This window comes from Danio aesculapii, chromosome 13 (assembly GCF_903798145.1).
Source record: "Danio aesculapii chromosome 13, fDanAes4.1, whole genome shotgun sequence".
Classification (NCBI taxonomy): Eukaryota; Metazoa; Chordata; class Actinopteri; order Cypriniformes; family Danionidae; genus Danio; species Danio aesculapii.
In genome coordinates, this window is record NC_079447.1 from 23,174,577 (window position 1) to 23,192,486 (window position 17,910).

The following is a 17,910-nucleotide window of genomic DNA, read 5'->3' on the forward strand; positions in this document are numbered from 1 at the left end:
TGAATTGCCTGAGGGAAGAAACTGTTTCTGTGTCGGGCTGTTCAGGTGCGCAGTGCTCTGTGTAAAATTTTGTGTAAAATTTTCTTTTTTTATTTTATAAACTACAGACAACATATCTTTAAAAAAAATTTAAAAAGAAGTGCTGGGCAAAGATTAAATTGCTATTAATCGCATCTAAAATAAATGTCTGTTTTGACATAATAAACACCAATCATTTGTGGCATAAATTCTACTGTAAGTACTGGAAATATTTCTCAGAGATTCTGGTCCATATTGACATGATAGCATCACGCAGTTGCTGCAGATTTGTTGGCTGCACATCCATGATGCAAATCTCCTGTTCCTCCACATCCCAAAGGTGCTCTATTGGATTGAGATCTGGTGACTGTAGAGGCCATTTAAGTCCAGTAAACTCATTGAGTACGTTTACATGGACACCGATAATTTTATATAAAATGCGATTAAGACAATACTCTGATTAAGAGTCTAACGATTTAGCGATTTTTGATTAATTTAATCAGATTAAGGTCATAACCGAAAGTGCGTGGTGATGCAATGACTTTAATCGAATTATGCGCTATAACATGTAAAACAGGATCATGAAAGGAACATTCAAAAAGCAACTCATGTAAACACCTTAATCTTATTATTACCTTAATTAGATTAAGTCAAATAATTGGATTACTGATGTCCATGTAAACGTAGTCACTGTCATGTTCAAGAAACCAGTCTGAGATGATTCGCGCTTTGTGACATGACGTGTTAGTTAGATCATGAGAGTCCCATACGCTGTGATCATAAAGAGATGGACATGGTCAGAAACAATACTCAGGTAGGCTGTGGCATTGACATGCCCCAAAGTGTGCCAAGAAAATATCCCCCACACCATTACACCACCAGCAGCAACCTGAACCGTGGATACAAGGCAGGATGGATCCATGCTTTCATGTTGTTGACGCCAAATTCTGACCCTATCAGAATGTTGCAGCAGAAATTGAAACTCATCAGACCAGGCAACGTTTTTCCAATCTTCCATTGTCCAATTTTGATGAGCCTGTGTAAATAGTAGCCTCAGTTTCCTGTTTTTAGCTGACAGGAGTGGCACCCGGTGTGGCCTTCTGCTGCCGTAGCCCATCTGCCTCAAGGTTCGACGTGTTGTGCGTTCAGAGATGCTCTTCTGCATACCTCTGTGGTTATTTAAGGTACTGTTGCCTTTCTATCAGCTCAGACCTCTGGCATCAACAAAGTATTTACACCCACAGAACTGGATATTTTCTCTTTTTCTGACCATTTTCTGTAAACCCTAGAGATGGTTGTGCGTGAAAATCCTAGTATCCTAGATTAGCAGTTTCTGAAATTCTCAGACCAGCCCGTCTGGCACCAACAACCATGCCATGTTCAAAGTCACTTAAATCACCTTTCTTCCCCATTATGATGCTCAGTTTGAACTGCAGCAAATCTTCTTGACCATGTCTACATGCCTAAATGCATTGAGTTGCTGCCATGTGATTGGCTGATTAGAAATTTGCGTTAATGAGCAGTTGGACAGGTGTACCTAATAAAGTGTCCGGTGAGTGTATATGTCTTGTGTAAAATGTATTTTATAACCTACTGATAACATATCTTCAAAACTAAAAAAAGTAGTGCTGAGCAAAGATTAAATCACAATTAATCACATATAAAATAAACATTTGTTTTGACATAATAAAACACACACACATAGACAAAACTAAACTAAAACAAAACTAACCAAAATTTGTTACATAGATATTCCTTCATTCAATCATTTTCTTTTCGGCTTAGTCCCTCTATTAATCAGGGGTCACCACAGCAGAATGAACCATTAACTTATCCATCATATGTTTTATGCAGTGGATATTTAAAGTTGTATATAATCTATATCATAAACATATATTTTATATCCAAATATTAATAAACTTTTCTCAAAAATATACATGCATGTGTTTATTTATATATACGTAATAAATATATATAGCGCACACACCTTTGACCTTATGTCAAACCTTTTTTTGCATGTGATTAAACTTTGCCCAGCACTAAATAAGATAATAACATTATCATTTAGATCATTTATTGGAATGAAAAGCGATAGATGATGCAAAAAGGAAATGACAATCAGTCCCTATTCCATGTTTTCAGTCATTAATTATAACAAAAGCAAAACTTTGAAGTCTCTCAAATGTTTAGAGCTGGATAATATTATCTCAACAGTACAGTAGATTGCCATTTTTGTCATGCTGAACCAACAACAGCTTCATCCAGCATGGTCATATAAAGCTACATAAATAAAGACTACCCTCTTTAACTCCACTTAATAATACATCCATACTACAGATCTGGCCTGAACAGATATGCACCTGGAGCTGCTGTGGATGTTGAACACAGACTGGAATAGGCTGTTCCAGACAGCCTGGCTCTCGCGGTGTGAACATCTGTCCATTTGCCTCCAGCACAAGCTCCTCCTGCAGATTCAGCCAGAGAAATGTTGAGTGCCCTCGCCTTGTGTCTGTCAGGTAGGACATCACAACAGCCAAAGCCTGAAATGAGCACAAACAAGCTTTGATCAGATATTTATTATTCTGTACAGAGACTTTGGAGGGCTGCTGAAATGAGGTTTACCTCAGAGTTTGGCTGGGCCATTCCATACAAAGCCATTTTGGAAACACGTCTGAAATTGGCCACTTTCATCTCCTTGGCGGTACTGAGGTAATCAGTTGATAAGAACTCACTGGACACCTTTAAAAAAAGGGTTATTATGTGCATAATGTGCATGTCTGAACAAAAATGTTCAGACATTTTTATGAGAATCTGTAGGAGGAAGAGGTCACAGTTCACCTCTGATAAAGAGCCGAGCTTGAAAATATCATGTTAATAAGATTCAGAGTGTGCTGTTAGTATTTGTTTTGTAGAAACGCATATCTGATCCACTCGAGCATGAAAAGGACTACTCAAGGATGAAGAAAATAACTTTAGTAGAGTGGTGGATGAATTTGTTCCTGTACTTAAGTATATTTCTTTGTATAACATGTCTTTATTAAATTTTACAAGGTTTTACAATAAATCGAACCCCAATACCCCAAACTTAGAGAGGTTTAGGGAAAAATAATAATAATAATAATGGTGGCTCAGTGGTTAGCACTGTTGCCTCATAGCAGCATGGTCACTTTGCTGGGCCACTTGGCATTTCTGTGTAGAGTTTGCATGTTCTCCCCGTGCTGGTGTGGGTTTTTTTCGGGTGCTCCGGTTTCCCCCACAGTCCAAAGACATGCGCTATAGGTAAATTGAAGAAACTAAATTGGCAGTAGTGTATTAGTGTGTGTGTGTGTGTGTGTGTGTGTGTGTGTGTGTGTGTGTGTGTGTGTGTGTGTGTGTGTGTGTGTGTGTTAATTAGTGTGTATGGGTGTTTCCCACTACTGGGTTGTGGCTGAAAGGGCATCCGCTGTGTAAAACATATGCTGGAATAGTTGGCGTGTGGCAAAACCCTGATGAATAAGGGATTAAGCTAAAGGAAAATGAATAAATAAATGAATAAATGAATAATAATAATAATAATAATAATAATAATAATAATAATAATAATGTAATCAAACACCAATTCACATTCCACACTTTCAGAACTCCAAAGCTTCTTCAATGTCTCCATTTTTCACTAAGTTTAAAAACACCTTACAGATAAAGTATATTTTTTAAAACATCTGTAGCATTTAAATTTTGGGAAACATTTACTTTACTTAACTATATTTAATAAAACCATGTTGTTCAACATTATTTAGAACTAGGGAAATTTTAACGTGCTACAAGCTGCACTAAAATGGTGAACAGGTTTATGAGAACTGAACTCTTTATTAGTGAATTGGACTGATCTGACTGTGTCTGTTTATGGGTCAACAGCTCACTGATTGAAATTATCTGGTCAGAGCGAGTTTTCATTTAGCAGATTCACAAGTCTAACTCAAACTGAGTCAAGAGCAGGAGATACTTTATGATTGGGTGAGCAAGCTTGGAGTAAAAATTAAGTTACCAATGCTGAATTTTACAATTTATTATTGTAAATGAAAATCATATTTCGATCAAGACTGTCAGCTGTTTGACAATTTATTTTGCTTGTAATAGGACAAGCTTTAAGGAAACTGTTTAAGGATGTGTAATGTGAATAACACTGAATCCACACTGAATGTGGATATGTTCACATTTGAGCATAACCAACTGAACAGAGTAGGTTTTCATAAATTAAACATATCTTTAATTTATTGCCCCACTTATTCTGTAAATAAAATTTCTAGGTTTGCATAAAATCTTAAAGTTTTAACATGTGTGCATATATTGTAAGGTTACACTTCTTTATGGAATATAGAGTATACTTTCTTATTTTTACTTGTTTGTATCTTTATTGATTAATGATTTTATTTGTTATCAATTATCAGTGTATGGAAGGGTTGGTAAGAATACAATAATTATAAAATAAATCTTCATCAATCAGTATTTGTTTACTTTAAACACTAAGGTACAAAAAACGTTTATTATTAATATCCAGCAGTAATATTTTATGAGAGAATCATTACTTTTACTCATGTTCTTGATTTGTGGTGTTTCTAGTATAATTACAACATTTGGAGCCACTTTATATTAGGTAACCTTAACTAATATTTAACTACACTGAAATTAATAATTTCTTCCAATGTACTTACTGTACAATGATTAAATACCTGCATGTAATTACATCAATAATTAATTTCTGTTAATACATTTGTAATTACACTGTTGACCATCCCTTACACCTTAACCCACCCTTTTACCTACCAATACCACCAAACCTGCACCAGAAGTGTTTTGCGACACATTACGAACGAAATAAGTGTGTTGTATTTATTTTTTGATGCAAGTACACAGTAGTTAATGCCACCTTAGGCCCAACCCTTTTATCTATTATAATATTAAATCTCCACATCATCACAGCACTTAAAGTTAATGTGTGGTTATCATTTAGTAACATTTTTGGAAACCAATTTCTAATATTCTAAGAGCATTATTTTTAGGTGTAATGTACAAATGAAATCTAAATCAACCACAAGATGTTGTTAGCTCACATTGCTAGTTTTGTAGTGAACAATTCATCTGTGCATGCCATCAAGAAAAACAATTGTTGCCCTTGTAATCTTTAATTGAAATCTGAAAATGCACTTCCTTTTTTTCAGTTAAATTGTCAGAAAGAGTATGCTTTAGGAATTGGGCGTGGCTAATATACTTAACCACGCCTCTCCAACTGTCAGTTTTGACAACAAACAGAAATGGTGAGGAGAAGTTGTCTGTTAGGTTGTTATAACTCCCCCAAACCCTTTTCCCGGTCTTTCAGAATGAAATGCTTACTTTACTACATCCAATCAGCTTGCAGTAGAACATACAAGCCATGCACACTGTTTTTGCATTTAATATTCAGTTTCTCTAGGAACTCTGGTCACAGTATGAAAAAAACAAAAAAAAAAACAAGGTCACAGCTTCCGGTACATGTGGACTTTAAGGAATTACATAATCACAAACTTAAGTGTTTACTGTTCCACTGTTGTTGGATTAATGGCTGATTCCTTACCAGAACTCGAATCCCATTAGTTATAAGGTTGGCTGGTGCTGAAAGCTCAGAGCTATCCATGCTGGCCAGCAGCCTGTAGATCCAAGCGTTCATACACATCCACTGACTGAAGCTCTGAGAAAATGCCTGTGAATACTACAGAGATACAAATTGACAAAATACTGTGATACTGAGAGATTACTATTTAAAAATGATAATATGGTCAAATTTTGTGGCAAATACCTGATTGTGCAGATATGCATTGAATACCAGCAAATACACATATCGTTCAAGACTCTGCAGTGTTCTTTGCAGGAAGTAGCCTTTTGTGCTGCTTCCCTGCAAGCAGAAATATGAGAATGACACATACATGTGACCTTCGCTTAACAAAATATTTTTCAGAATAACTGAATAGCTTAATACGGGTGCAAATAGAAGGACAGAGACTCACTTGAATCTGGTAATCTTCGCCAATGCCTTCAAGCTTTAGTTTGCTTTCATATACAGCATCTTTTATGTTATGCATTTCTGAACAGATGGTGATAGCATCATCAACCTGTGGTGTATACATATATAAACACTTTAAATGGTTTATTGAATTACACTCATTCAATAAATCCTAACAGATGTGTTTGCGTGTTAAACATAAAAGACTTCTATTTAGTTTTAAGTACATCATGAAAGCAAACCGCTTTACTAACATCACTAACCTCATCAAGGACTTGTTGACCTTTAGGTAGGCGACTGATTAGCAACTGAATCACTTGGAAATCCAATTTGTGTTCACTCTGTATTTCCTGTCTGCGAAAAACATGAAGAGTAAAAGAGGAACTTTAACAGAGACGACCATAAAACATAATATATACAATAATTCATAAGTAGTGCTTTACTTTCAGAAGGTGAACAGTAACAGTGTGGTATTGGTACCTGGGGCTCTTTGATGCCCCCTGCAGGTGATGGAAGACTAAGGCTCCCAGGATTAAGCCAAGATTTGTGCGTCCCACCCCCACCTGGCAGCTGAAGAGCAGTGCAGGCAGAGGACTAGAGCCTTCCCTCGTCACAGATAGGTTTGGGGTCTCCTGAGGAGGGAAAAAGATGATGATGCATTATGAACAAAAAAAAAACTAAACTAAACTAAAGAAACACAAGAGATTGGTTCATACCACAAATCTTCAATGTGCTAGCCAAATGCATACATATAATATAATATAATATAATATAATATAATATAATATAATATAATATAATATAATATAATATAATATAATATAATATAATATAATATAATAAAGTTTAAAATATATATATTATATTGTATTATTATTATATTATATTATATTATATTATATTATATTATATTATATTATATTATATTATATTATATTATGTTATATTATATTTTATTATATTATATTATATTATATTATATTATATTATATTATATTATAGTGCTGGGCAAAAATATATTGTGATAAATCACGTCCAAAATAAAAGTTTGTTTGACATAATAGTACATGTAGGCATGCATATATTTGAGAATTGTTTTACATTTATATTTAGGTATAAAATATATATGTATATTATATAAATTATTTATTGTATATCAGTTTTAATATCTATGTTACAAAATAGTTTTGTACAGTTTTGTTTCCATGTATGTGTGTGTATTACATATTGCTAATGAATATATACAATGCACACACATATATTATGTCAAACAAACTTTTGTTTTGAATGTGATTAACTGTGATTAATCTACTCAGCACTAATTATATTATATATGCTACATGCTTTATATATTATATATGCTTATTTTCTTGGCGCAGTAAATAGTGCTGTCGCCTCACAGCAAGAAGGTCGCTGTTTCGAGCCTCGGCTGGGTCAGTTAGCGTTTCTTTGTGGGGTTTGCATGTTCTCCCCGCATTCGCGGAGGTTTCCTCCGGGTGGTCCAAAGACATGCGGCACAGGTGAATTGGGTAAATTGTCCGTAGTATATGAGTGTGAATGAGTGTGTATGGATGTTTCCCAGAGATGGGTTGCAGCTGTAAGGGCATCCGGTGCATAAAACATGTGCTGGATAACTTGGCGGTTCATTCCACAGTGGTGACCCAAGATTAATAAAGGGACTAAACCGAAAAGAAAATGAATGAATTAATGAATGAATGCTAATTTTCTCACTTTCTGTCAGTGTACTTACTGACTTTAGGTATGTGTTTGAGTAAAATGTACATTTTTTTTATTTTATTCCATCAAGGTCTGACAATATTTCTTCTTAATTACCAATAGAAATACTGTCATTTATAGCTTTTTTTCTCTCCATTAATTATCCATTATTTCTTATTAATAAATATCTGTTAGTGATTTATAAGAATTAATATATTTTATATATTTATATAACTGTTTTCATTCATTCATTTTCTTTTCGGCTTAGTCCCTTTATAAATCTGAGGTTGCCACAGCGGAATGAACCATTGTGAACCTTCCAGCTGCAACCCATCACTGGGAAACATCCATACACTATGGACAATTTAGCTTACCCAATTCATCTAGTCTTTGGACTTGTGGGGGAAACCGGAGCACCCAGAGGAAACTAACGCGAACACGGGGAAAACATGCAAACTCCACACAGAAACACCAACTGACCCAGCCGAGGCTCGAACCAGTGACCTTTTTGCTGTGAGGCGAACATGCTACCCACTGTGCCACCGTGCTGCCAATTGGTTTTCCCTCAAGTTAAAACATTGAGGAATATAAAAACATGTCTTAAAACATGTCTTCTTTTTTGTTATTTTGTCATTTGTATGCTCTGAATCTCATCAAATGTCATCAGTTGTTTTCAGTACAAAACAAAAATTCTCTTTTACACAAACATCTAACTATAAATTGAGAGACTGTGAATTACCAGTTAAAATCCAATAAAAAAGCTATAAAATAATGGACAAAGTGAGTAAAAAGGAACACATGAAACATCTTGTCCACTTCCTGATCATAAGCAGATATGCAAAGACATTTTTCATGGTCTAACCCTAACATTTATAACTTTTGTCTGTGTTAATACAGTTTTCAAAGATTAATGTTACTGGTGACAGTGAAATATAAATAAGGTTTACAGGATAGCACTGGGTTTAAATTTCTGGGTTCTTGGGATGAATTATTGGTTCAGTGACACAAATCATCAGCTCACATAGAGTTATTTTAAGCTTTAAAAGTAAAGAGAGAAGAAATATATATGTAATATTCATTGAGGTCTTCTTACCCTCAGTATATTAACAAAAGCATCAAATGTTTCCTCCAGCGGTGCCCCTTCCATGGGGAGCGGTAATCTGTAATATCTAAATTCATCGAAATTTATTAGATCACAATGCACAGAACTGGAAAAAAAATTCATTCATTTTCTTTTCGGCTTCATTTCTTTATTAATCTGGGGTTGCCACAGCAGAATGAACTGCCAACTTATCCATGTTTTTACACAGCGGATGCCCTTCTAGCCGCAACCCATCACTGGGAAACACCCATACACTTTCATTTACACACAAACACTATGGACAATTTAGCTTACCCAAATCACCTATACCACATGTCTTTGCACTTGTGGGGGAAACCTGAAGCACCCGGAGGAAACTCACGCGAATAGGGAAGAACATGCAAACAGAAATGCCAACTGACCCAGCTGAGGCTCGAACCAGCGACCTTCTTGCTGTGAGGCAAGAGTGCTACCCACTGCGCTACCGTGCTGCCCAACTAAAAAACTATAAAATATATCATTCATTTTCACTAGTTTAGTGAAGTTTTTGTTACTAGAGGGTTTTATTTACTATAGATTTATTTTAAAAAATGTCAATACTGATCACAGTAAAAGTGTATTGTAAATGTTTTCTCATGCATCTCGATTTTTGATTCTTTTACAAACCTATTTAAACAGTTATAGATGCGCCATGGCTGTTCTTGTTGGTGTCTCTGTAATTGTAAATGAGCTTTCCCTCCACAACCCATAAAAAGAAAAAGGAAAAGCCCTAAGGCCTGGTCAGGTTAAACTCCTGATAATATTTAATAAGTTATGCCTGTCAATGAAAATCTGTCATTTTGTTAAATCATTCTCATTAAAAACAGAAAACAGTTATTTAAATTTGAATAATATTTAATCAAATTACAGCTATTCTTGATCAAATAAATGTAACCTTGGTAATTAAAAAAGACTTTAAAAATCTTTTTATATCTAATTATTTAATCAATTATTCATTCATTCATTTTCCTTCGGCTTAGTCCCTTATTTATTAGGGGTCGCCACAGTGGAATGAACCGCCAACTATTCCAGCTTATGTTTTACACAGCAGAAGCCCTTCTAGCCACAACCCAGTACTGGGAAATCTCTATACACTCTCTAATTCACACACACATTCATACACTATGGTCAATTCAATTCAATTCATCTATACTGCATTTCTTTGGACGGTGAGGGAACCAGAGCACCTGGAGAAAACCCACGCAAACAAGGGGAGAACATCCAAACTCCACACAGAAATACCAACTGGCCCAGACAGGACTCGAACCAGCGACCCTTGCTGTGAGGTGACAGTGCTAACCACTGAGCCACAATTATAATTGCTTTTATTATTTTTGATATTTACATTTATTGACTTTATCATTGCAATAAATCATAAATAATTACCTGTGTGATGGATGACTGAAAAGTGGTCTTTTGTAGACCTCCTCGGTGACATGAATGTCCTCTTCTGACAGAATATGCACATGCTGAGGTTCATCTTTAAAATGTTCAATGTCATTATAGACAGAGAACATATTTTCACTCAGCTTGGCGAAGTCACACAACTGGAGAAGATATCAGAGGATTAAAAGCTGACAGGGAACAGATACGATGATCCGCGCCAACATTCCACCATAAAAATATGGCTACAGAACTACTTCTGTTATAACCGACCTCTTTCCGGATGGAGAGCTCTATTTGCTCAGTGCTGAGTTCTCTGTCCAAGTCATGCAGGTTCTCATGGAGGTTCCCTCTTCTTCTGGGAGTGTATGGAATAAAGTCTCCACTGGAGCGGAAGAAGACCACCGGCTCCTCCCTCACATAGATGAAGATCACCTCCTAAACACATTTTTTTTGTTGTTGTTGTAAAATTAACCTTTGATTATCATTTGAAGGCAGCAGGCCTGTGTGCAGACCATGCAGTCAAGGCCAAAAACACGGCTTTACAGAGGAATTTAGACATTTGAGGTGTTATTTCTCATGTTATATTTTTTTAATATTTGCCTCTATGACATAAAAATCCTTCAACATCTATGCAATAGGGCTGCACGATACTGGAAAATTCTGATATTGCCACAATTAATTTTTCTGCGATAAATATTGCAATATGAATATAGTTTCACAAGATAGCAATAGGTGTATTTAATGGTTTTCCAGGGAGACTAACAGTATTCAGGTACAGAAATTGAAATTGAATAGTCACAATGCAAAAATAATGATTTTCTTACTTTGTCTCATTTCTATTCCAAATATCAAAGCATTCTTAGAGCAAGTAAAAATAGTGTTTAGTTTTCACCATCAGAAGAAATAAGTGAAAATTTTTAAGGAAAGCTTTCCTTAAAACAAACTAAATGATCTGCCAGTGGGGTAAGTGAAATAATCTTGTTTTTGATTTTAAATGTAGATATTTGGACTAGAAACAAGACAAAAATTCTAAGTAAGAAAAAAAAATTTGATGCATAAATTATATAAATTGCAGTGATTAAATACAATTCTGTAGCTCCTGGTCTATAATTCAGACTTAACATTGCATATCTTTGCGATGTGACTGGTGCGGATGCACACATTGCTATATCAATGTTGAAACGCTGTATTGTGCCACCATACAACGGAGTCTTTTTCATTCCACAAAAGTTTTTATTTTTTATATAGTGCATAGAATTTTCTTATATAGTGCATAGAGTTTTCTTTACGTCAGATTTTTTCTTTATGTCTGATGAAGGTCATGGGATCAAAACTTTATATGTAATAAAATATTCATACAGAACATATTGAAAGTGTTTGGGATTGTCTGTTTCCCTTTTCCCCATGCTCCTATCATTGCTTCAGGTGTGCTGAGCTTACTTGATTGATAACTTTACATTATATAACATCTAATGTTTCTTAAAGCTAAAAATGAAACGGAAAAAGATGCCAAAGTGTACTGCATTTCATCCGACACAGAAGACAAGAAGCACTCACTGACCTCAAAGCCGTCAATCTGCAATCTCTGGAGGACCTGTTTGAAGCCACTCAGGCTAGGTTGGCCCATTCCAAAAAGAGGGTAGTTTCCCTTGACCTTGCGGAAGTTGGGGGCCCCGTGACTTTTTGTAGTATTTAAGACATCAGCTCTATTGTACACATCCTGCACCATAAAAAACTCCCCCTGGACAATATAAAAGTCAGTCATAAAACTCATTTCATCATAAATGACAAGAAATTTCCATGCGCTGACCTACATTTCCTGCTCATTACTGCATTACACCTTAGGGCTTTTTAAACAAAAGAGCTAAATATTTTGTAAAAATCTCAAACATACCAGCACTAGGTAGTGCTCAGGCAGCAGGTCAGATATCCTTCCCCTCGAGTAGTTAGCAGATTGGATCTTGTCATGAATCTGAAATTCTTCCCTGCAGTTATTTCTGTACAAAAACAAAACGCAGAGCATCTGCTAGTATAAATGTTGTCTCCGCCATTAAAACAATTATAGCTTTGCTTTTAATTTACTTGCCCTATTACCAAAATATAACTTACTTTTATACTTCTGCAGAACATTAATAATTTTTCAGCTAAAACCACAGTCATTGGTTATTCATAAAATGCAATGAAATGGCTACTGGCAGAATTATAATAAGTAGGGATGCTCCGATCGATCGGCCGGAGATCAGTATCGACCAATAGTTACATTTTATGACTCGATCGGTACTCGCTAATCTGGCTGAACTCATGAACTAATCACAAGTGTTCATCTATAGGTTCATCTATAAGCAGAGGAAGATCCATTTTATCTTCTTATATGTGCTCCAAACACTTTCTTTATTGAGACAAGTTTAAATCTTCTTCCATTATTTGGAATGTTTCCAAACTTCATTGTTAGTCATTCTTCTTACTAAATTTATCTGTTTTATCTATTATTTTTCGTAAAGCTGCTTGTGACGAAAACATGTCCAGACTAAATGGTTATAACAGACATGTTTAAGGGATTCTACGCAACATCCTTCATTTATTCTCTTAGGAATGGACAGAGATCTCCATTTAAGTATCATACTTAGAGCCAATGTGTTTTATACAATGTTAAAGTTATATAAAGCTTCAGTTCTCTGTCTCAGCTGATCACCATGACAAGGAATTGGTACCCGGTATTGGCTGCAAAAATCCTGAGTGGAGCATCTCTAATAATAAGTGTAACACATAATCAGCATGTGCCAAAAACTGTTCTCACTTTCATTAGGTTGTGCATATGTGTGTAATAACCTCCATATGCTCTCAAAGCAACTTGAATGTGACTTGAATGTTATGCATCACCAAGAAAAAAACATAAAAAAAAAAAAAACATTTTTGTCTGTGCAAGACATGGACTTCTGCAGTGCAAAATTGTGCATCATATACACTGGACAAACCTAAAGCTCTCAAAGCACTTTCAGCATTTAGATCCTGCTTCTAATCACTGTGATTCCATCCTAGCCACTCATGCACATATGCTTTGGTCTCATATGAAGCCTTAACTGCTTTTAGGACACTATTTTTAAAACTATATATGTTTTTTTTGGGGGTATATCTATCTTCCCTTGCCCACTGATTGCTATTTTTGGCTTTTGATTTTGTCCACGTCTTATAATCTTACAAAGATACAATCTGATAGCATAGCTTTTATTGTTCTCCCAGCCGAACGACTAATATTGCTTAGGTGGAAGGATCAAAAACCTCCAACCCCAACGCAGTGGATCCGTGATATCCTCTTCTTCCTAATGTTGGAAAAAATGTGACTGTCTAGAGGTTCATTTAACTAGTTTAAGAAAATTTGGGACCTATTTACACTCAAAAAAATGTTTTTGGCTTGTTCAAAGTACTTATTTAAAATGAACTAAACAACACAATTGTTGAGATTTCATTGGGACAACTTAATTATTTCATGTTCAATCCACATAAATTTGTTAAAAGTGTTACGTTAACTTAATCAATTTGTCTTGGGAGAACATGAATGAATAGTGTGGAACCCTGCATTTTTTTACAGTGTAGGAAATATATTCAAGAACATGTTTTATTGTCAAATATAGACCAAGTCCTTGTTCCAGCAAATTGATTCAGTGCAAAGTAGTGTATTATGTGACACATATTGTACAATTGTAGTTTTTGTTAAGCCACATTATTATTCATCTTTTTATTTGTTGGTATTTTTTTACATTGTATGTGCTTAAGTTGATACTTTCTATACTTTTTGAAATATAATTGTTTTGTTTTACTGTAATTTGTCATAAAATTCATAAATAAAATTATAAAAAATAAAAAATAAAAATTCTTTAATGTTCTACTGAAGAAAAAAAGACCTACGTCTTGAAGTCAATCAACAGCAAATTTGTATTTTTAGGGGAGCTATCCCTTTAAGCCCGTGCAAAGTTGTTGATGACACCTACAACTGTTTTTTTTTCCCTCAAATAGTAACATGCAGATGTGACATTTTGTGCATATGAGAGCCCTTACGGTCAGTTTTAAAAAGCATCACGTTGCACTTGTCACTTACGTGATGACAACGGGGGCCACCTTGTTTGTGATGATGGACTTGGTTTTGCTGTTCCGAATGTTCACAGACTGTAGTAAGCGTCTGTGCTCTGCCATGCCGTTCCCTTGGTGATCAGCCTGGTGTGTAGGTGAAAACGGAGCAGCCTGGGAAGTTGCACTGGCGCTCGTACCCATAATCTGCACAGAGCTGGAACGAGGATTTATACTGTGACTAATATAAAGTAAACAGCCAGACACGTTAGTCATTTTACATGGGGTTATTTCAAACGTTGGCACTTTTTAAAGGGCCAGAAGCACCGCTAAGATTCAATTTCCCTTCCTTTCAAACCAAAACACATGTAAAGCACAATAAAATCCCAATTACTGAGGTTTTATAATTTCACTGAATACATCCCACACAGTAAAAGAGTCAGAGAACAACAAATTGCATGTGCATAGCGTTTCTCGCATGTTATTTGGTTTTTAAATGAATGCCTTACGGTCTCACAGCTGTGCCGCGTGTGTTGACATCCTTTGGTTTTTGCATCTTAGTTTCAGCAAGATCTCGGGTCACTCTTTAAGTGTAAATCCTGTCAAAATGAATGCAGTTTCCTGCAGGATCTCAACATTAAAGCCTTTTGTTTCAACTCAAAAGCACTAGCGATGTTTTTCTAGTCTCTTTTCTTCTCTCTCTCTTGTTCAGTGCCTCTCTGGTTCTCTTCACACAGTGACAGTATAGCAGTTCCAACCCTTTTGGGGGCCACAGAGAAATACAGTACATCTGGCAACCAGACGACAGTGTGGGCGGCTCCAGACATTCGCAGGGACAGCCCATGCAAAGGCCACGACGGAAAGCCAAAAGTGAGAGGAAAGAGAGTGCAAGATTAAACATTTCTGATGCCTTTGCATCTACCGAAATCAACTGGAAGTGTTTGTTATCAGAGTAATGAAGCGAAACAAATAGTCTCCATGGAATTCAGCGATAATGCAGTTAATTTAGCTAATCCTGTATTTTTTTTTTGTTTTTTTTACATGCTCCTTTATAAGATCAAGTTTGTGCCAGATAGATATCAGTGGGAAATATATGACAGGTCTGCAAATGTCATTAGGACATTCCTGCTTTATGTTTATATAACTGGCTGGTCCATTAAAAGTTTGGGATACTGAGTTGCTGGCACTAAAACCAATGCTTCCCTTTTCAGGGGCTTGATTTAAATTCCAGTTGTGTCCAAGCATCACGGTCACAGAACAAAAAACAACACCAAAAAAAATCTCTAAATATGGATGGGAAAGGCCCCGGGATGCATTTGTACAACACTGCACAGATCAGTGAACAGATATGCAGTGAGTGGGAGTGAGCAGTGATTGGCACATCCTCATTCATGCTGAGAAACGAGCAGCTTTAAAAACGGTTAGTGTTCAAGCATTGAGCTTTCAATCAACATCACATTCAGAATATGAAAATGCTGAAACAATGAAGACACGGTCTGTGTAAAAAGGACACTGGCTGCAATGCCAACAATTTTTAAAATGCATAAGGTCAATCAAACCGGGGAGCCCTAATATTGATTATTTGTTTGTTTGTTTGTCTACAGATGGATTTAGGCTTTTGAGGAAACTATAAGACAGTTATGATGTTGTAATTAGTTTCTATTCTAAATCAAATAAACTATTTGGTTATGATAAACAATATAAGTGAGCAATTCCAGCATTATGGATGTGACATTTGCAGTAAAAACTCAACATAAATTCACAGAGAGAGTATTTGTTAACATTATATTGAAACATCTGTTTATATTTTCCAAAACAACTAAGCACAGATTAATGGGAGCAGAAAAATATCTAAAAAAAAATGTAAAATCTGTAAACATTTTATATATTTTAAATGAGGAAAATAAACATGCGTTGTGGATGTGACAAAAAAAGATTGAGTTTACAGTATACAACAAACTTTGTAGAAATTCTGTCAATTAAACTGCACAACCCAATAGAAACAATGCTAATCAAAAGGATAAGAGTTGGCTCACTATAGAACAAAACAATTGATTTTATTTGACATGTTTTGCATTGATGAGGAAAAAGCTCCGTTATTGAGGTGACGGATGTGAAACTGGCACTTGTGTGATTTTGGTAAATCAAATATAATAGATTGAAAGCATTAACAGAGACATTTTAAGTACTTTTAAAGCACTGTAAAACACTTGAATACACAAAAACGGTTTCGATATTTTAGACATTTGCATGGAAGTATAATGCTGGGTAGATAGCTACTAGTAATTGTAACATTTTACAAACTACATAATGAACACTGTAGTTATTAATATAATTTAAGAGAATCGGACATCCGAGCGACGCAGAGGGTAGTGCTGTCGCCTTACAGCAAGAAGGTCGTCGTTTCGAGCCTCGGCTGGGTTGGTTGGCGTTTCTGTGTGGAGTTTGCATGTTCTCCCTGCGTTCGCATGGGTTTCCTCCGGGTGCTCCGGTTTCCCCCACAGTCCAAAGACATGCGATACAGGTGAATTGGGTAGGCTAAATTGTCAGTAGTGTATGAGTGTGGGTAAGTGTGTATGGATGTTTCCCAGACATGGGTTGCGGCTGGAAGGGCATCCGCTGCATAAAACATGTGCTGGATAAGTTGGCGGTTCATTCCGCTGTGGCGACCCCGGATTAATAAAGGGACTAAGCCAAAAAGAAAATGAATGAATGAATGAATCAGACATCGTAGTGTGTAATCTGATTGCTTTTTGATTATTTTTTAATTACTTTTGACCAAACCTTTTTCTAAAATTATTATTTTGTAACATATTAATCTAAAAATACTAAAAAGAAAAAAGCACATTAAACATCACATTCAAATTTGGTTACACATTATTTTAAGTCGCATTAAGTACTATGTAGGCTACGTACATTTAATAATTTGATCCAATGCACATACATGTACATACACTATGCAGGATTTATAACTACACTGTAATTATACACATTATTTACACTCTCATGTCAATATAATTCAGGTGTGATCTCGTTTGGTGTTTTTGTGGTTCCGTTCACAAGTAAAAGTTCTTGTTTATTAGAGTGTTGTCTGTCACACTGGCTTTATTCTCAATGTTTATAGTGTATGTGAGTTAACTGTCAAGTATTCTGAATAAATGTTGTCAAATTACATTATTCAGGGTTCCACTTGGGCTACTGTGCTGTTTCACTGATTACTGATTAATTTAAAGTCTGACTTAATTAGTTTTAATCATGAAGAATATTATGCATTATCAGTTACTCTTTCGGCTAACTTTATAAGGATTAAGAGAGAGCAGATCATTAAGTAAATCGATTCTTTAAAAAATAATTCAGGATCATAAAGAATATTTAGGACATTTTACAGTCGATTTGATTTCTTTCTCAAATGATGTCAGAGTTTAATTCATTTAAGTGTTCAAGTGTATTTGATATGCTGAAAATATGGATTCAGAACTGCATATAAAAACAATAAAGGCATAACTGTAAAAAACAGATCTTGTTTAAGTATTTATAATAATATTAGAATAATATTATGCAACATCCTTAATATTTAGAACAAAAATAT

At 35.4% G+C, this 17,910-nt stretch overlaps 1 protein-coding gene across 2 annotated transcripts in view; it reads right to left on the minus strand.

Moving 5' to 3' along the window:
• pald1b (phosphatase domain containing paladin 1b) overlaps positions 1-17,910 on the minus strand; it is a 30,975-nt gene that overhangs the window by 12,412 nt on the left and 653 nt on the right. Inside the window, exons 1-14 of one of the 2 annotated variants that reach the window (XM_056471239.1) lie at positions 14,831-15,081; positions 14,353-14,538; positions 12,151-12,253; positions 11,818-11,997; positions 10,527-10,691; positions 10,257-10,417; positions 8,844-8,919; positions 6,515-6,666; positions 6,298-6,388; positions 6,039-6,143; positions 5,831-5,926; positions 5,609-5,743; positions 2,641-2,757; positions 2,379-2,558 (exon numbers count right to left, since the gene is read on the minus strand). In XM_056471239.1, coding sequence (XP_056327214.1) covers positions 2,379-2,558; positions 2,641-2,757; positions 5,609-5,743; positions 5,831-5,926; positions 6,039-6,143; positions 6,298-6,388; positions 6,515-6,666; positions 8,844-8,919; positions 10,257-10,417; positions 10,527-10,691; positions 11,818-11,997; positions 12,151-12,253; positions 14,353-14,538; positions 14,831-14,877 — 1,794 coding nt within the window. In that variant the 5' untranslated portion in view covers positions 14,878-15,081. Of the gene's footprint in view, positions 1-2,378; positions 2,559-2,640; positions 2,758-5,608; positions 5,744-5,830; positions 5,927-6,038; positions 6,144-6,297; positions 6,389-6,514; positions 6,667-8,843; positions 8,920-10,256; positions 10,418-10,526; positions 10,692-11,817; positions 11,998-12,150; positions 12,254-14,352; positions 14,539-14,830; positions 15,082-17,910 lie in introns of those variants that run through there. The other variant, XM_056471240.1, reaches the window with a different exon arrangement.